Source organism: Balaenoptera physalus (assembly GCF_965194825.1).
Source record: "Balaenoptera physalus genome assembly, chromosome: 3".
Classification (NCBI taxonomy): Eukaryota; Metazoa; Chordata; class Mammalia; order Artiodactyla; family Balaenopteridae; genus Balaenoptera; species Balaenoptera physalus.
In genome coordinates, this window is record NC_138890.1 from 59,273,318 (window position 1) to 59,292,849 (window position 19,532).

Consider the following 19,532-nt stretch of genomic DNA (forward strand, 5'->3'; position numbering starts at 1 on the left):
CCTACTCTGGAACTCAGATTCTGCCATAGGAGGCTTAAGCCTGTATCTTCTTCCTTTCCTCTCTCTCTGTTGGCTATGATGGAACTGCTTGTCTCTCCCCAGATGGGCGCTGTGCCCCGCCTGCGGCCTCGCCTCAATGCCATCCTCTTCAAGCTGCAGTTCAGTGAGCAAGTGGAGAATATCAAGCCAGAGATCGTTTCTGTCACTGCCGCATGTGAGGAGTTGCGAAAGAGCGAGAACTTCTCTAGCCTCCTGGAGATTACCTTGCTTGTTGGAAACTATATGAATGCTGGTTCCAGGAATGCTGGTGCTTTTGGCTTCAGTATCAGCTTCCTCTGTAAGGTGAGCCAGGGGGTTAGAGCGGGACGATGGAAGGGAAGGCCGTGGCCTCTAGGAGCCCAGTGTGGCAGACTGCTGTCGGCCTGAGGTGATCGTGGGCATGTCAGGACTCACCACTTCTCCTCTTCCCCCAAGCTTCGAGACACCAAGTCCACAGATCAGAAGATGACGTTGTTGCACTTCTTGGCTGAGTTGTGTGAGAATAACTATCCCGAGGTCCTCAAGTTTCCAGATGAGCTTGCCCACGTGGAGAAAGCCAGCCGAGGTGAGGCAGATTGGGGTGAAGCTAGAAGGTGGTTCCAAGCCCCAGAGATCTCTGCATGGGGTAGGGAAAGAAGACTCAGTCTAGATTTTAGATCATTTTCAGTTCAGAGAATTTTAAGGAACGGGAGAGAGCATAGGCATGATGTCCAAGCCACAGAAGAGAGGTCTTCATGTACAGAAATGGGAAGCACTCTTTCCCTTCCTAGGGAAACACCAGACACCAAAAAACAACTAGAAGAAAGGCAGGTATTTTTAGTTTAAGTCAACAGTTTTTCTCATTCAGAAAGCGTGGACTGGATTAGCAAAAACCAGGCCTCACCGTCCTGGGACTAAGCAAAGAAAAAGCAGCATTCAGTAGAAATGGGAACAGATTTCTGCCCACCCTCTATATTTCTGTGTAATGTCTCCTTCCTCCCAAACCCTGTTCTCTAAAATAAATGAGACCAAAATCCCGGGGGATTTCATAGATTCTTGTTAAATTAAATGAGCCCTCTCTTTTCTTCTTAGTATTGTACAGCTTATGGAGGCTGGAGGTTTAATCATCAAATAATTTATAGTTTCACTGAAAAGCTGTGTGAAACAATTAGAGAGTACGTAAGAGGACTAAAATAATTAAGTACCAGCTGGATGTACAGACTGGAGCAGTGCCCTGAAAAACAGTATAGGGTATTGAGACTGGAGGTAGTAAGCTCTTGCTGTCTGTTTTTGTGTCTACTTTAGTCTCTGCTGAAAACTTGCAAAAGAACCTAGATCAGATGAAGAAACAAATTTCTGATGTGGAACGTGATATTCAGAATTTTCCAGCTGCCACAGATGAGAAAGACAAGTTCGTTGAAAAAATGACCATATCCTTTCTTGAAAGGAGGGATTTGCCCCCTAGGAAAAAAAAGAACTTCCCGTGGGGGGACAGCAGGATAGATATGATGATATACAATTTTTCCTTAAAAAATTGTTTTTCATTAAAAAATGTTTTTTCATTAAATGCATAGTTCTTGAAAGCATTCTCATTGTTGTGGTTTGCATCAAACCATGCAGATACAGTAAAAGTCTCCCTTGAGACCTTGCCCTCTGCCCCGTCTCCCCACCTGCCAGACACACACACCCCATACTACACACACATACATATTCCCTTCTCCCTCCCCTTCCCAAAGATAACCACTGCCACTGGACTTCTCTCTGATTTGCACCCTAATGAATTTATTTTAGTAAAAATTGCACTGTATTGCTTTAGCACTTAACATGTTTGGCCCTGTTTCCTTAGCAGTATATGCAGAACAGTCTCTTTTTAAACTGCCACTTCCTATTCTTCAGGAATACCATAGTTTACGGTTTACCATTCCCCTGTTTTGGATGTTTAGATTGCTTCTGGGTTTTGCTAATATGAACATCGCTGTGTTTCGCATCCTTGTGCATGCCAGTACACATCTGTGAGTCGTCCTCAGGGCTAGAGAAGTGGGTCTGCTTTCTGGTGTTGGTTCTTTACTCTTTGGCTGCACAGCTTTGTGAAGGATGCACAGGAACAGTATAACAAGCTGCGGATGATGCACTCGAACATGGAGACGCTCTATAAGGAGCTGGGCGAGTACTTCCTCTTTGACCCCAAGAAGGTGTCTGTGGAAGAATTCTTCATGGATCTGCACAACTTTAAGAATATGTTTGTGGTAAGCAGGGTATACCTGCCGACTGAAGCTTTTGTGGACCTTTCTCACTTTCCACTGGGTTCATGTTGGTTGGCGGTGGGTGTGTACATGTGTGAGTGCATACATGCCCACGTGTTCATTTTTTCCTCCACAGCAAGCAGTCAAGGAGAACCAGAAGCGGCGGGAGACAGAGGAGAAGATGCGGCGAGCAAAACTGGCCAAGGAGAAGGCAGAGAAGGAGCGGCTGGAGAAGCAGCAGAAGAGAGAGCAACTCATAGACATGAATGCTGGTAAGAAGCGAAGGCGAAGGGCCGATGGGTTGAGACAGGAACATTTGGAAGGCTTCTCTGTCTAGAGTCTAGAGGCCCGAGGACAGCTCATGTCTGAGCTCAACTCCTGGCAAATGATTTTTGGCAGCCTTCTTCCTCCACGATCCTGATGCTGGACTTTAACCCCGACTCCATTACATGCACGTTCCAGTGCTCCGCTCTCAGTTTTTTCCCTCCTTTGCTGGTTCCTGCATTATGTCTCATCTCTCCAGTGATTTAGTATTGCTGTAACATGTACTCTTGCCTTCTGCCTGTCCAAAAATTCCCCCGTCCGGTTTTCATACCCTCTAGTACATCTTTTGTTCTTTTTCCCAAACTGTTTTCCTGGCCCTGCTCCTGTCTTTTAATGGCTTGCCTTCTCTTTCTGCTTATTTCACTAAGTATTGTGTCCCCAGTACCTCAGCACAGTTGTACACACCTATCAGATTGTAAATGGATTGAACTTCTGGAAAGGGGGCGGGGGAGCTGGCCACCCTCTTCTTTCTTCAGCAGAATCTCTATTTCACTCTCAGAAGCATGTCTTTGTTGAAACATATGGCCTCAATTACTGGCCCTCTGTTTCCTGTTTCTGCTGCTTTCCTGCTGCCGACTCCCTGCCCCTCTCTGGCTGCTCTCTCTGTGGGCAGCGGAAATCCAGCATCCATTGCACACAGCCCTGAGCTGGTGCCACCCTTCTTGAACCTGAGGGGCTACGAGCCATCTAAGTAAAGAGGTTCTCTGGGCTGCTGGGTCTGGCAAGAATCCATGCTTTGCTGAGCACGAGAGGTGAGGGCTGCTCTGACACTCCTGCTCCCGGGGACTTCTCTTTGTGGCACGATCAGGGACCTGAAGCAGCAGAACTGCCTGCATTTCTGTCTTTTCTTTATACTTTTTTGGGAAGCAGTTCCCCTGCCCTTAGTCCAGTTGTATGTAAGCCACAAACTTTGCTCTAGTAATGCCATTAAAAAAGCCCACACCAAGTATTCTTCACCTTCCCCCATTCTCCCCAGGCCTCTAGGCTTTGTCCCCAGTTACTGTTTAGGACGTAATAGGGAAAGGTGGAGTCCAGCTGATTTGTGGGACGAAGGCTGCACACAGTCGTCAGGCAGCGCAGGGGACCCTGCCCTGGTCCATGTCCCCAAGGGCAAGCAAATGAGGTTGGAATGTAGGTCAGCTGCACTGGTGGTGTTTGGCCAGCAGGCGGCACTGGGAGCAGTGAGCCCAGCCTCGTGGCTGGCAGCCTACTGGCTCCTAGGGATTTCACAGTTTCAGATTTCACCACCCTTAGCTGTTGCCATGGAAACGGAGTGGGCTGGAATAAGGATTCTACATTAACTCTTTGTATTCCAACCAGAAGCTCCTCTTCGATGCAGAGCTGACTTCTGGAAGATGCAGCCACTGGGGGCAGTACTTAAGTGAAATACACTCTTTATCAGTGGTCTCTCATCTTTCCTCAGCCCTGCTCTGAAACTGGAACCAGGCTTTCCGTGAGAGGTTTATGTAAATTGGAGTGAAACACTTCAGGATAAGTAGAGAGTGATATAGTTCCTTATTACTGTCATAATCCCAGTCTCTGTACATATCCCAGTCTTGCAGGCAGGCAGGTCTCCACTTCTCTGTGCTAGTTCTGATGGGGGTGGGAAGGGAGGAGGGCACTGCAGGAAAATTATCCAAGGTTTGCAGTGGTTGGTAACCAGTGAAACCTTTTGTTTTAACCATTTTCAAACAGACACAAGTAAACATGGGCTGTGAGACTTGAGGTTGAGCCCCTGTGTGCTGTGAGCCCCGAGAACCTGGGCGAGGGAAGCCATGCAGTAGCAGCGCATCTTTTGTGGGGCTCAACACATGAGTGCTACTCGGGCTGAAGAGCTTACATCTCCGTTTTTGTTCATGACAGAGGGCGATGAGACAGGTGTGATGGACAGTCTTCTGGAAGCCCTGCAGTCAGGCGCAGCATTCCGGCGGAAGAGAGGACCCCGTCAGGGTAAGTCAGCAAATGGAGCCCAGCCTGTGTGTTGAAGGAAGGCAGTGAGGCCTCTCTGCTCCTGCTTGTCTTGGGCTAACGAGCAGGTAGTGATGTTCTCAGGGTTTAGAAACTTCCCCACAATAGTCCCTGCGTCTAGAGTGGATGACCTAGTCCTCTTCCAGCCACGTTAGAAAGTACTGACTTGGAGAACTAGGACTTGAGGGACTGACAACAGATATTACATTTGATTATCCTTGTATCTCTCCTCATTCTTGAAGCAGAAACGTAGAATAAGCAAACCACTGTGCAGGACACAGAGATCTGAGTAGGTGTTTGTGTATATGAACAAAAAAACTGATGTAAATTCAAAACTCTACATTAGATGTAGGAATACAAAGAAAATAAGTCAAGAGTCCTTACTATTAGCTTCACAAGCAGAAGAGATAGAGAGAATAATAGAAAGTATAGAATCCTATAGAGAGAAGGCTAGGCATCATTCTCCCCAGATGTAAGAATGTAGAGGAGCATCTCAACCGAAGGATCGTGCTATGTCTGAAAGCTGCCTTTTTCTTGGGTGTAATTGGCCTCCACTGCACTTGCCTTCCCCATTTACTCCCCCGCAGCCTCCTCCCCCGACCTTCAGAAGAGTTAAGTGGATTATGTTGAGCCAGAGCCTCTAAGAAAATTATGGGGATAGGAGGACAAATGATCCAGGCATTAGTATGGGGAAGGATCAACGGTTAAATTGCCTTTGAGGGAAGTATATAGCGGCCAAGAGACTGGTCCAGAAGAAGGTATGGCCAAAGCTACTCCTCGTGACCTGCACCACTGAGTCTGGTGAAGGCCCTTTGGGGCTAGGCATGATGGCTTCTTTCCTAGGTTGAAGGGTGGGCATTACAGAAAAGGCAGCATTAAGAGTTTGTACTTCTGAGGTGGTTTAAGCTATGTTCCCTGTTCCCTCGCTGGTGCATTCTGTAGGCCTGTGTGATAGGAGCTTCACTTCAAGGTTATTGTACAGATGAGTTGTGTGGTTTGCTTTGGACGCTGCTTAGCTATTAACAGTGGTATCTGTAGGACCTATAGTACCCATCACAGCCTGTAAAGGTGACCTTACGATCAAGGGTACAGAGCATGTTAGCCCACACAGAGTCAGTGTCCTGGCCCAAACGTGGTAGATCACTATGAGTTTCTTCGTGAATGGCTGACTGCCTGTTTCTGCCAATACTCTGAATACCCAGAGGGAAATTCCCTCTGAGGGCTCTGTAGGACTTCAGAACCTGCCCTAAACAGAAGAATCCCTCATTACAACTCTTACCTATTTTCTGGCATCCTCTGAGTACAGGCTTTCTGGAGGGGAGGAGAGGTGGGTGTGATGGACTTAGGTCTTTCTGGTCTTTCTGGGATAGCGTGTTTAGTCATATAGATCTAGATTTGGGTAGAGTATGAAGCTAGTGGTATTTTTGGTGTGTTTAGTCTTTAGAGATTCTTGCGACATTGTTTCCTCCCCACCATATAAGGTGATGTGGCCTGACATTAAGCGTTTCTAGATAAACAAAAATACATTGCCTCTCCCTATTTTCCTCTATCCTCTCAGCGAAGTGCCAACCTTCACTGGACTTTTGGTGGGGAATTCCCTTTTAAGCTTCTTCCTGTGGAACTAAACCAGAATCCCAGATGCTTCCTGGACACAGGCAGCCAGACATCAGTGGCTTCCCTCTACTGGAGAGGCCCCATTCTCCACTTCTTCCCAAGTGAGAAAGCAGGACTTATAGGCCGAGGAAGCAGGGATTTTGTTAGAACCTAACCTTTCAGCAGAGGACCTGAATCAGTCAAAGTACTGTTTCTCAGCGCAAGAAGGACTAGGAGGAGACTTAGACTAGGAGATTTTGAAGCAAAAAGAAGGTGAAAATGAGAACTACGTACTTTTAAAGTTGGCTCCATCTTGTATCCTTATCTTTCTGGGCTCTAGGGGTCACTAAACACACCGAACATATCTGGGAGAATCAGGGGAGACATTTCTAGTTACCCTGGTAGCCCCTTTAGACATTGGTACATTCATTTCCGAGAAAGTGACATGGCCTTCCATTAAACATAAACAGAAGGCCAGGCATCACAGTAGCGTGCAAAGAGCATAGGACTAGGTAGGCATCAGAAGACCCAATGTCAAATCCCACTGATGCTGTCTAGAGTACCTGAGACACGTTTCTGGGACTCAGTTTCTTCACGTCTAAAATGAGAGTTGGGCTAGAATGGTCTCCAGGACCCTTTACAGCTTTAGTATTTTTTTTTTGTACAGTGACAGTAGGATTAAGAGGAGAAGAAAAGAAAGAGGCTGGACCCAGAAGGCCACATTGTAAAACGATAGAGGTTTCCCTCACTGGCTGCTGGACTTAGCTGGTCCACCCAGTGTTTGGCTGTCTCTGCCTGTTCCTGCTGACTGACTGATTTGAGCTAAAAAACTGAAGCACTATCACGCAGGTCTGCCTCACAGCCCTCCTCGTCCCAGAAAGGCAGCCGTACATATTGAAAGACACAGCCTTTGCCCTGGGATTTAAAGGAATGTTTAAAAAACATCTTCTGGTCTCTGGAGACCTGAGGGAGTGACCAGTATACAAAGACCCATTGAGGGGTTGGAAGAGGAGCGTTACTATCAGGGCTGGTTCATTAAAAGTGACATGTAAACTGCTGTGATCTGCAGGGTGTGGGAGAACAATGCTTTGAGTGTCAAGGGGAAGAATCCATGGGATTGTATTACAGCTACTATTGCAGGCTGATGATTGAGTCAGCTTGTGGTTTTAATGACTCAACTCTATCTCCATGTCTGAATTGTGGCTTCTTATATACAGGCCATCTGCTCACTGGGATAAAAGTTAAGGAAGGAAAGAAATTCAACTCCCTCTCCCTTTCCGTCCCTCTGCCACTTCCCAGCTTCCCTCTAAGCTTTCCCTACACTGATAGAACCTTAGAGTTGGGACCAGCGCTAAAGACCTCCAGTGATTAGCATCTCACCTTCTCGTAGGTAACAGGACTTGAGACCCAGATAAGGTCTTGCCAAGATCTACAGAACTGGCTAATGATAGAGCCAGAACTGTAACCCACCGTTGTGAATCCAAGTCCAGGAATATTTCCACTAAGCCTATGTGAGGAGCAGGAGACGACAGCGAGCCCTCTGTGTAGGCCAGAAATACTCTTTCATGCCTTCCAGCAAAGCAAGGAGAGCCCTGGACATGGTGAAATTGCTTCAGGGAGTTTTCCAGTGACCACCTGTCTAGAGAGGTTAAGAGTATATCCTCTACCACCACTATTTCTCCCTCCACTTTTGTAAAAATAGGACAGGAATTATAATTAGGAGTGTTGTAGACAATAATGAGTTCTTTAGGATGGTAATGATTGCCCCATCTGTCCTAGTTTCCTCTTCCCTAAGGAAGCTTATTAACAAGAGTACTTCCTCCTTAGTAGTAGTTCCTAGCCTGTGTGTTATAAATATCTTTTTCCCAAATCATTAACCTTTTTCTAATTCATCTATACTAGTGTTATATGTCTGATTTTGCTGGTGTTTTTATCTAGCTCACCCCTAACTTCTAGAAATCTGGCCTCAGAGAGCTTTGGCCAATGTCGCGAGATTGTTCCCTTTTCCCCACAGTCTGTGGGACTACTAGGAGTTAATAATCCTCCCTGGTCCCATAGAGTCAAAATATGTATCTGCTTCTGTGGCTTCTTTTCAATCGTCTTAACAAGTACCCAAGTTAAGGAAAGGCTGGGAGAGGTTGTCTTCTGGATAGTCAAGCTGTTCAGCATAACCGTGGCCCTGAAGCCAGAGTGGCAGCCAGGATTCCTCGATTCTGTTGCCAGTTCCAACAAGAGTTTTCTCTTTTCTGATTCTGACCTTAGGCCACATCAGGTCCATGCCTAGTATACCTACCTTCTAGGCTTAAAAGGTAAATTTTGGTTTTTCCTGACTTACCATCCACTCAGTTTTTATGAAATTTGCAGTGCATCAGAAGCTTTTTGAATCTAGGAAAATATAGAGACGTGCTTGATTAGGTACAACTGGTATCTTCTTAGTTTTAGAGGAAGAAACCAAAGAGAGAAACAGCTGAAGATACTTCACACTTGTACTTTGACTTTTCCCATGGTGTCCAAGATAGGTGTTCCTGAAGACCCAGTGTTCCTTTTCCCTGGGTCCAGAGTCAGAAATTATTTTAACATATACTTACCCCTTGAGTCACACACACACAAATATAGTTGGAATATTTTCTCAACTGCTTGTGACTGAATTCAAAGGAGCAGCAAAGTGATAATCAAGCTACTGCCTTTTCTGGACATGACAAGTAGGGTCCTAGAGAAGGGAGTATTCCAAAAAAAGAGCAGAAACTCAGCAGGTCTGAGGAAGATTTTGCTGGAGATAGGAGACCATCCTAGTCGCACTCCTACGGGCCCCTTTCCTCCCCCGTCCGTCGCTGAGGCATCATTACATGTTCATAATCCGAGGAGTAGTTTGTGTGAAACCCTGGAGTCTTGGTCACACACCTTCCCCCGTAACCAGATGAGCCCTGTGCCTGCCAGCCAGGGCCTTCACTATTCTTTCTCCTCTTGGTAGACAATCCTGTGCGTCCCTGGGAGGAGGAGGAGGAGACCTGTAAATTGGTAACCTGTGGGCGTGCTGTGTGCTCCCAGCTGACCAGCGGGTAGCCTCTGCCGTGTGAACACAGTGGCTCTGGGTCATGTTTCTGCAGAGGCTGACAGCCCTGGTGAAGACCTGGGCCCTCTGACCCTGTTTGGCTTCCTTCCCACCTAAAGCTTTTTGCTGGTCTCAAGAAGGCAAAGTGGACACTTTGTTCACTGACTCTTCTGGACCTCTTCCTTCCTGCTCGTGCCCTGCTGCTGCCCTGTCCTGCATTTAGGAGTGCTGGCCTTCTCTCCTCTATCTCTGCTGCTTTAAGGTTTAGGCACTGCTTTCTCCACCCAGCTTTCCCATGACCCAGCAAGCTGTTTTGTTTTTTGTTTGTTTTTCAATTGGATATAAATCACATACCTAAAATTCACCCTTCTAACGTATACAATTTAGTGGTTTTTAGCATATTCACAAGGTTGTACAACCAGCACCACTAATTCCAGAACATTTCATGAGCCCAAAAAGAAACCCCATACCCATTAGCAGTCACTCCCCATTCTCCCCTCGCCTAGGCCTGGGCAACCACAAACCTACTTTCTGTCTCTGGATTTGCCCATTCTAGAGGTTTTACAGAAATGGAATTATAGCATCTGTGGTCTTTGTGTCCGGCTTCTTTCACCCTTGGCAGGCAGCTCTTTGGGACCTGCAGCCTCTCTGAGCTGCTTGTAGGGCATGGGAAGAGGCAGACAGCACGAGCTGGGCATGGTCCCAAGGAACGGCTTTCTTGTTGAGGATACTGGGACCATAAATGTGGATTCCATGAATGAATATGAGAGTCTTGGGGATGACGCCCACCAGTTAGGACAGAAACTCATGGATTGATTGGTTCTTCTCTTCCTATTTAGGGTGGCGACTGAAGCTTCACTATCCCCTTAGCCCATTGGGCTAAGATTTCTTTGTAGGGTTCGTCCTGGCCATCCTTGACCCCAGCTCTGCTTTCCCTGACATACCTTTTTCTACCCCTCCCCCTACACACACCCACACACACATACTGCACACCTTGTAGAGCCCTTGGCATTTGGATCATCGCTGCTGCCCTTGAAGAGGTGGAAAAGAGCTCTCAGCGTGTGGGCACGGCGAGAGGGGGAGGGTTGGTGGAACCCAGGCGAGTGTGGCATCACGTGGCGTCAGTGCATGGCTGCTGCCCCCTTTGCGGGAGTCCCTCTGGCCGCCTGCTGAAGGCCTTGCTCTGCGTGGGACGACCCTGCCCAGGGCTGACTGAAAGTGATTTTGGCCTAGGAGCTTCCTGAGAACTGCCAAGAAAACAAAAATAATACTGTTTACTAAGCTTGAGTCTGTTTACTTCCAACAACCCTCTAATGAGAAAACAGATTTTGAGTACTCCTCTTTACATTACACTGCTGATACTTGAACTCCGTTGTGTCTGTCTAGCTGTATTCAAACTTTTTACTACTTTTCACACAGGAACTCAACTCTCCTACCTGTACTGTACTCTCATATTCCCTGCTTGCCCCCCTCCCCGCCGCAAAGGTATCTTCCATGTGTTCCTGGCTTTCTTCCCCTCCTTCTTCAAAAGAAGGGCCTCTGAACTGGACAGGGCCGCCATGTGTGCATGGCTTCTGGCCGAATATCTGCCGTAGAGATCGATAGGGATTCGAAACTGGCCTTCCATGGACGAGATCTCTCACGTCTTCTCTTGCAGGCAACAGGAAGGTCGGGTGTGCAGCCATATCTCAGCTAGAATCAGTGCTGACCAGGGATGATGCCATGACCTGTGTTCCTGCCAAGATGTCCAAGAAGAGCGAGGAAGTCCCCACCATCCTTGAGGAGGCCAAGGAGTTGCTCGGCCGTGCAAGCTAAGCCAGGTCCTGGGGCCATGGCAGCTCCTCAGTGGAGCTCCAGACTGTCCCTGCCCTGCAGCATGTGCCTGAAGGGTCACAGAGATATTCCTCTGCGGTGGCCACTCCCATCACCTTGACCCCATCTTTGTCTCCAGCCTGCTGCTCTCTGTACATCACACACAGCTTCAGCTGCCTGGAGGCCAGAAGGAAAGGGCAGTGTGGGGAGGCCTGAGGCCAACCCGGCCAGCCCTGGATCTCGTATTACCAAAGCAGGCTCTGTGTTTGCTGCCTTAACCCCAAGTGTCTCCTCCATTCTCCGTGGCCTCATCTCAGACAAGGCCCCACCTGCTTTCTCAGCCCCTACCTTTCCTGTGGGCTTTTGCCTAGGTCAGTCTTGCTGGGTTTGTGCTTTTCTTTTGTGTTTTCTCTGGCCCTGAGAACAGCATGGGCTGATGAACCTTTGGGCTCTGTCCCTCCTTTCATTGCTGTCACCACCACCCCGCTCTTCCTGGCCCTGGCTCTTGTTGTTTATTACTAGGGGTGTGGCATTGGGAGCTGCTTCCAAGGAAGTGGGGAGCAAATCCCCCTTATCCCACTTTTTGGGAAAGGCCTCCCAAAACAAAAAGAACCTGGACCACTTTTATCTGTTCTACTGTGGCCTAGGCCAGAGCCTAGGGCGGGCAGGCATGGCACAGGTGGGACCTGCCCCCAGCCTGCTGCCGTGCTCTGTGCCCTTGCCTCTCTGGACCCTCTGCACCAGCCCTAGGCTACTGAGCCACAGGCCCTCCTCACGCCCTCCCTAGAGCTTTGGTGCATCTCATCCAACACCTTATCCTCTGTCTCCAAGGAAATGGGAGGTGGAGCCTCCTGGCTGAGAAATTGTTTTGCAAAAGGATCTATTTTTATATGAATTTTTTTTTTTTTTTTTTTAAGAAAAATAACTCTTCCTTCCTCCTTTCCCCTCCATAATGTAAGAGGCTTTGATGGCAGGTTCCAGAGTCCCTGGGATTTCTCCCCACAAGCCTCAATTCTGAACAAGTCCCTGGACCTCCACCTCAGCCCTCAAGCCTCTGGGCCCTTGAGGCCAGTGCAGACTCTCTCCCCCAGCATCTGACTCCGGGGCAAGGGGAAGCTCTTCTCTTGTTGAGCTGGACCAGGCCTAAGAGTAGTGGGAGCTCTGAAACGACAGAGTTTTTATAAATTTAATATATTTATCAAGCCAAATGTGCAAATGCTAACTGGCCATTCTGGAGCAGTGCGCACAGGCTGTGCCCCACCCTGCTCTCTTCTCTGCAGTGGGCAGGCAGGCCAGACTCTTTGGCGGTCCCAGCCACAGGAAGCTCAGATTCTCCAGTCAAGGTGACACTTTGCCCTCCTGTGCTCCTTTCAGCTTCCCACCCGTGGGAGAGAGAATGGCACTGGTAGGGCCTGGCGCAAAAGTATAGTTATTAGAGCAAGGGGGAGCTTAGGAGACCTAAGGGCGCCTGCAGGGAGGCCTTGAGGCCCGGAAGGAGGGTTCTGGTTGGTAGAGCCTGTGAGTGAAGGGGCAACAGCAGCTCCTTTGAGCTATTTCTGGGAGGACCGTGGTGCAGGGGCCTGCTGCTCCCCTAGGTCCCCTCCTCCCTGCTGACATCTGGGGCTTTGACCCTTTCTTTTTTAATCTACTTTTGCTAAGATGCATTTAATAATAATAATAAAAAAGGGACAAAATGCAAACCTGTTCCCCTCACCTCTTGGGCTTCTGGGATGTCATCACCTCCAGTTTGTTGGGTTTGTTTCCAACTGTTAATAAAGCATTGAAACAGTACTGCCTTACAGCTTCCTTTGTGAGTTTCTGAACTATTTGTCTTCACTCTCATCCAGGCTTCTCCACTCTTGTCCTGCCTCAAGCCCGACTGACCTGACAAAAATCATCAAAAGGGTACCGGCACCTTCATGTGCCAGACACTATGGTTGGGCGCAGGGCTAGAACTGATTCATACATAGTGGCTTCTGTCCCGCCATTTGCCCTCTGTAAAGGAGTAGGGCCCCAGTTCAGCCCCCTACCCTTCCACATTGCTGCCTCTTGGCTTGGAACCCTTTTCTTGGGTTCAGTTCTGGGACCCCACCTCCCCATGACCCCAGACTTCACATGCAGTTTCCTGGCAGTACCTGTGCCTCTTTTGCCAAGGGAAACCCATGACTGCCATTCTGCCATTCTCCCGTATTCCCCTCCCACACTCACTTTTGGTGTCCACAGACCACATTACAGGCTAGGGCTTACCCTGGGGTGGAAACGTGAGCCTGCCCAGCAGAGGTCAAAAGACAGAGGTCATGCTCCAGATGACATGATGCTCAGAGCCAGACTTGTTTGAGCACATTGTGACCTGCACAAAGAAATCTTACAAACCAGGTCCAAAACAGACAGGGAAGGGCTCGGAGAGGAACCGCAAACCTATTTGGGCAGGCTCTGGAACAGGAAATAAAAGCCTCTTAAGTAGCCCTGGAGCCTGAGCAGCTGCCTCCCCAGTATGGCTGGGGATGTGGAGATGCGTTCCCTGCCTCCTTCTTCCCTACCCCCAGAGGCCACGCGTTTCTGGCTTAGAGCTGTATAGGCACACATACCAATTAGGGGACCAACCACAGCTGCTCACACGCTCTGCCAGTCTCCTGCCGTGCCTGGAATAGAACCCAGGCGCCCGGCACCCCGCCCTCTGCAGCCTGGATCTTGGAAACAAAACCCTGCTTCCATCTCAGCAACCACGCACACCACCCTTCCTCCCACGCAAGAAAGCCGCCCCCAGATGCCTACCTAGTTGGAAGGCTTGGTTTCCATGACAACAGACTTCAGAAGCTGGCAGACCGCTTGACCGGCTCTGGGAGAGGACGCCCAAAGACAGCCACCCCCAACCCTGCGGTTGGGCATGCCCTTGCCCTCACCGACCCCCCTGAAAACCCCAATGGGTCTGTCTTTATGTCCTTCCGCCCCTTCCTCCCACTCTGTTGCCTGCAGCTTCTTTGGCGGCAGCAACCTCGAATCCCTCCTTGCTTCCAGGAGGCTGGAGGAGGCGGGAGGTGGGCTAGGTGAAAAGTGAATGGAAAGCACAGAGAGAGGGAGAGAGGAAGGAGGGAGGGCATCTGCGCCTGCGGGCAATCTTATGTCCGCCATGCCCTTTCTGTCCCCTTGACACCGCCCTCCCCCCGCCCCCCGCCACCCCCCACACGCATTCCAAGCCCCCTGGGAGGGAGGGTGGGGGAGGTGCGGGGTGTGGAGGAGGACTGGCAGAGGAGAGTCCACCCTCCTCCCGCGAAGCCTGGCAGGGCGCTCGGGGTGGTCATTCTAGCAGGGAAGGGGCGGAACTCAGGAAACGCCCACGGCCCCCTCTCCAGCTCTATTTGCCAGCCCGCGCCGCCCCCTCGCCCGGGTCTCCTCTTCTGCCTGGAGACAGCAGCAAACAGACAACGAAACCCTCGGCCGCACGCTGCCACGTCGCGCTCAGAAATTCCCTCCCCCACAGCGGACCCGCAAGCCGATTACACACACGGGGTACAGATCCACAAGCACCATTACGGTCAACGCACACCATTATATATGCACGACGGTGTTGCCGCATTTAACAATTATACACAGACTCTCGGGCAATGATGACACAAAACCGACACGCAGCACAATAATCGCCTCCCAATCCCGCTCGTCTTCCAGCATACAACTCTGAGCTCATCACTTCATCCACACATGCCAGGAGCCCCCATCTCTTACATAGAAACGGTGAACCTTTCAGAAGAAATCTTTTAATTTTTTTCAAAGAAAAAAAGCCATATAAATATTAGAGTATAAAACTTGCGTGAGACACAGGAAGGGGGTGGGGTGGGGAGCTACGTGACTATGCAAAGAGAAGCGCTTAGAGGAGTCAGGACGCGGGAGGGGGTCGCCGCAGCGCGTGGACACAGCACAAAACACAGCACGGGCCGCCGCAGGCAGATTAGGGGACAGACGGCTGCGCGGAGCCCGCCGCCCGCGGCCCACTCGCCATTACGGAAAAGCACGCCGCACTACACTATTGGCTATTCTACACCAGCCGAAAGGGGGTGGGGGGGGCTCTACACCACTGCAAGGGCCGGGGTGGGGTTCTCGCGAAGCCCCTCTGCGTGAACTGGACGCCGGGGGCATAAGGGGTGGGCAGAGGAAGGTCTATGCACAAGGAGGCACTGGGGGACTTTAACCAGGCTCTGGCCACGAGGGGGCGGACTGGGGGCCTGGGCAGTGGCCTTCACAGAGAAGCAATGGCACCTGTCGAGGTGAAGGACTGGGGCTGCTGGATGCAGGGGCCCTGTGGAGAAGCCCTGATCCTGGGCTGACACTTTCCACTTGGTCCCTGCTCTAGCTCCTTTCCTTCCCAACCCAGGGACCAAAAATGGTCTAGCTGGCCCTCCCTTCCTGCTGGGGCCACACTGATCCTTCCACCAGCAGCACCTCTGGAGTACCCAGCACCCACAGAGGCCCCTCTGACCTCTCCAGGGGACCTGGTCCCAAACCTGCTCGGAGCTTCCTTGGACCATAATGCCAGTTTAACTCCATTGGTGCCCGTAGCTCAGCCCACCGCTGGCTGCCTGGGCTGCCCTGTATATGATAGATGAGGGTCCAGCCTGGTGCTTGGCTTATGGCTGGAATTTGGGGATCTGGTCAGTACCCTGGGGGCATACAGAGCCTCCTGCAAGACCCTGTTAACTGATGGATCAAGCTTTGTCCATCCCCCCATACACACACACACACACACACACACACACACACACGCACGCACGCCCTTCCCTTCTTTATCTCACCACCCCATACTGTCTTAGAACATGCAGTGAAGTCTCTTGTTTGGGGAGGGGGAAGTCACAGCATGCAGTGGGAACATCAAACAATGAAAAACAAAACAAAATACTGGTCCCCAGGGTGTTGGGAAGAGCCATGGTAGCAAAATGCCCTCCCTAAATCCAGCAAGCATCAGTACCATGGGAATGGTGACCATATCTCCCAAAACTTGAGCTTGGTCTCAGGTCCTGGAAGGAGGTGAAGGGATTGGCACCAAACCATGCTTTGGGGGAAGTTTGAGAACTGAAGGAGAGGCCAAGAGGTCATGATGCCCTTCCAACTCTTCAGAACTATGAGCCTTTTTAGGTCACCAGGTACCTCAACACCCCCAAACAACTTAAGAAAGAGGAGCTGCTGAGGAGGAGGGTGGGGTGGGTCGGGGAGGAGGGAGGCAGGGGATGGATGGGCCTGATTGAATTTGGAAGATGGAGGAGTTCAGCTGTAACTGAAAGGGGTGTGATAAACGGTGTCTACACTAACCCACTACCCCCATGGGCACAGCAATTGATTGGATGGGGGTTCCCAGCAGAACTCCCTTTGCATATTCAATCCCCTGGGGGCAGAAGGGGGGGTGTTGACTGGGCACTTGTTTCTGTTTCCCAAGGGGAGCATGGCCTGGGCCCCTACCAGTATCCTGGGGGTGAGCCCTGAAAATCCGAGGCCTGGGCACAGCTAGGGAGAGGCTGGGCTGGTTGGGGAGGGAGGCTGCCCTGTGGCTCCAAGGCCTGGCCTCCGCATTACTTCTTCTCCTTCTTGCCCGACTTCTTCTTGTTGCCGTTGCCACCTGCTGGGGCCTTGCCATCTCGCTTGCCAGCTGCGTTGGTCAGAGTGGCATTGCTGCCGGGGATGTAGACGTTCTGGCGGTAGTCGGGCACGTGCTGCAGGGTGAACTGGGGTCCGTAGCGGGCACTCAAGCCCATGGTGCCGGCACCCCCTCCCAGGGTGGAGCTCCCATCAGCGGCTTCTGCAGAGACAAGGGAAGGTCAGGGGCTAAACTTCAGGGTCCCCAACAGTTACTCTCTTATAGCACAAGCAGTTATAGCACTGGACACACCATCCCACCCACAAGGGGTAGGGCTAAGAGGCTCTAGAGTGACCGCCTAGGTTTCATTCCTAGTTCTTTTACCTACTAACTGTGATCCTAGTCAAGTGTACCTAACCTACCTATGTCTCCTCAGTTTCCTGAACTGCAAAATGGGGATAATAATAGTACCTATCTCTTCCGTTTTTCGTGAAGGCTAACCAAGAGTACATACGTAAAGCACGTAGACTAGTGACTTCAAACACACTAGCTGTCATTTCTCTCAGGGCTGAGACACTGCTCTCAAGTCCCTGCCCTAGCCCTTCTCCAGGCAGCCTCTCTGGTCTCCACACTAGACCACAGACTCCTGGGGGGCCAAGACCACGGTCCGTGCAGGTTCCTATCCTATTCCACCCAGTGCCAAGCACAGAGCGGGCACTGAGCCGTTCTGTTCTGAGTTAGTAGGTGCTTTTCCCGGGATTCATTCCATAACAGCAACCAGTGCCTACTGTGTGCCAAGCACCTTGCTAGATGTTGCACATGCACGACGGCTTTTAACCTCAACTCAACACTCCAGGGACGTGTGTGCTCTTATCCCCACTTTACAGATGAGAGAAGCAAGGGTCAGAGAAGGTAAAAGACTAGCCCAAGGCCTACCAGCCAGGACAGGTGAGAGCAGGGGTGAGGCCTAAGTGTATCTTAAGTGTATGCTGTAGGGTATGGTCACCACCACCACCAGAGGCCTGCACCTCATCACTGCTCTGAGGATACAGGAGGGGGAGAGAGGCTGAGAAGATGATGATCCCAGGACCAGATGTCTTAGGTACAATGTAGGCAGAGGCTCACAATGTCAGAGTAGGTGACATCAGAGAGAGCCCGTAGCCCAACTTCCCGTCCTGCACAAGAAGAAACTGGGGTCCAGAGAAGTGCAAATTCTGACCCTGGCTCAGTGTCACCTGGGAGCTTTTGAGAATCACAGACTCAGAATCTGCATTTTAACAAGATCTCCAGGTGATGTGTATGCATGTTAAAGCGAGAGAAGCACAGAAGTACCTACCTCATAGGGGTTTTGTGAGGATTCAAGGAGACGGTGCTTCATCCAGTGAAGCACTTGGTAAGAGCTCACTAAACGTCAGCTGCTGCCACCATCACCACCACCATCACCATACAGCGTGTCACTGCTTCTGCCCTACATGCTCCCGCACTGCCTCCCCAGGGGTAACAACCCAGGCGTTTTGATGCCTTTGGCAGAGCTCATGACGCCTCTTGCTGGAGTCCTCCCGCAGGTGGAGAGTTAAAGCCCCAGGAGTGCCCACCCCAGCCCAGCCCCCGGCCAGCAGAAGAGGTTCCCCCCACCCTGGCCTCCCTCCACCCTCACCCCAGACCCTGGGAGTGGGTAGAGAGGGTGACTAAAGCCGGAGAGGCTGAGTAATCCTGGGACACCAACCAGGGATTGAGAAACAGACAGGAAATATTTTCAAAGAACAGCACCAGAGGGGGAGGGGCGTGAGAGAAAGCCGAGGAGAGATGAGCCCCGGCCTTTCCGCCTCCTCACTCCAGCGCTCAGGTTTCCACAGCCTCCATTTCAAGCCCCAAATCTCCGTCGTCCAAGGACCTTCAGGGGGCGGGGAAGTAGGTTGGGTGGGAGGGAGCAGCGCCCACTTCCTCCTCTCCTTCCTCACGCTGCGCCCCTCCCCCAGCCCTTTCACTGCAAGGATGTTTCCTCCGTTTTCCCTAATTAACTCCAGGAGGGAGCGGGTCCTCGACCGCGCTGCTCCTTCCTCCTCCACCGCCCCCCCCACCCCGCCCCCGGCCATGGAAGCAATGGGGGAGGGGGCCCAGATCCGGCTTCAAGAGCCAGGGTTCCAGAAAGATTTAGGGGTCGAGGGGAGACTGTCAGAGGCGCCAGAGAGAGACAGACAAGAGGGAGAGAGAAAGGGGAAGAAATGGGAAGAAACAGGGAGAAGGGAGGCAGAAGGAGAAAGCTAGGAAATAGGCTTGACTGGGTAACTGGAAGCCAGGCCCACCCACATCCTACATGCACCCACGATCTCTAAGGAGCACGCGAGCAGATGAAAATGACAAAGCCAGCCCCGCCACCTCCTCCCCAGAAGGCCAGACCTGATGTTAACCTGGGCCCTGTGGGATGCAGTGAAGCTGGGCTGGACCAGGAGGGAGGCAGATGGGGAAACCCAAAGTGTAACAGAAACGGGCTGCACTTGAGTTCCGTCCAGTCAGCTCTGCCACGAAGGAGCCAGCCCTGTGACCCTGACCGAGGCCCTGCCTGACCCCGACCTCAGTTGGAGTGAAGGCTCTGACCTTCTGTGGAATCAAGTCTCCAACGGCCCCGCCCCCCTTCTAACCCTGCAAGACCTACACTGGGCAGGAACCAGGATCTTCCCTGAGTCCGAGGAGAAACAAATTTTGAAGAGCAGCAAGAAAGAACCTGGGCATCCGCTGGCCTGCAGGAGGTGAGAGCGCTGCCAGCCTCTCTCCTCAGGGAAGCACCTCCCAGCCCCATCCTGCCCGCTCCTCCCGCCCTGCCCTTGCCACCCCGGGGCTGAGGGCAGCAACGCCAAGCAGTCCAGGAGGCCTGGTGAGACTCAGCCAGGGCCAGCTGAGCCACAGGCTGCAGCCTCCTTGAGAGCACACCTTCCCCTCGAAGGTTTATTTAAAAAGC

The 19,532-nt window shown here is 51.2% G+C and overlaps 2 protein-coding genes across 7 annotated transcripts in view; one reads left to right on the forward strand and one right to left on the reverse strand.

The window, feature by feature from the left end:
• LOC309657614 (protein diaphanous homolog 1-like) overlaps nucleotides 1-12,801 on the forward strand; it is a 54,772-nt gene extending 41,971 nt beyond the window's left edge. For 5 of the 6 annotated variants that reach the window (XM_082455312.1, XM_082455313.1, XM_082455314.1 and 2 more), the window contains 7 exons: nucleotides 103-342; nucleotides 475-604; nucleotides 1,324-1,447; nucleotides 2,099-2,264; nucleotides 2,398-2,533; nucleotides 4,449-4,535; nucleotides 10,856-12,801. In XM_082455312.1, the coding sequence (XP_082311438.1) occupies nucleotides 103-342; nucleotides 475-604; nucleotides 1,324-1,447; nucleotides 2,099-2,264; nucleotides 2,398-2,533; nucleotides 4,449-4,535; nucleotides 10,856-11,013 (1,041 nt within the window). In that variant the 3' untranslated portion in view covers nucleotides 11,014-12,801. Of the gene's footprint in view, nucleotides 1-102; nucleotides 343-474; nucleotides 605-1,323; nucleotides 1,448-2,098; nucleotides 2,265-2,397; nucleotides 2,534-4,448; nucleotides 4,536-6,813; nucleotides 9,092-10,855 lie in introns of those variants that run through there. The other variant, XM_082455310.1, reaches the window with a different exon arrangement.
• Nucleotides 12,802-16,568: 3,767 nt separating this feature from the next.
• LOC309657693 (uncharacterized protein) overlaps nucleotides 16,569-19,532 on the reverse strand; it is a gene marked incomplete at its 3' end in the record, with an annotated part of 126,622 nt that continues 123,658 nt past the window's right edge. The window contains exon 7 of the mRNA XM_082455517.1: nucleotides 16,569-16,795. Within this exon, the coding sequence (XP_082311643.1) occupies nucleotides 16,569-16,795 (227 nt within the window). The remainder of the gene's footprint in view (nucleotides 16,796-19,532) is intronic.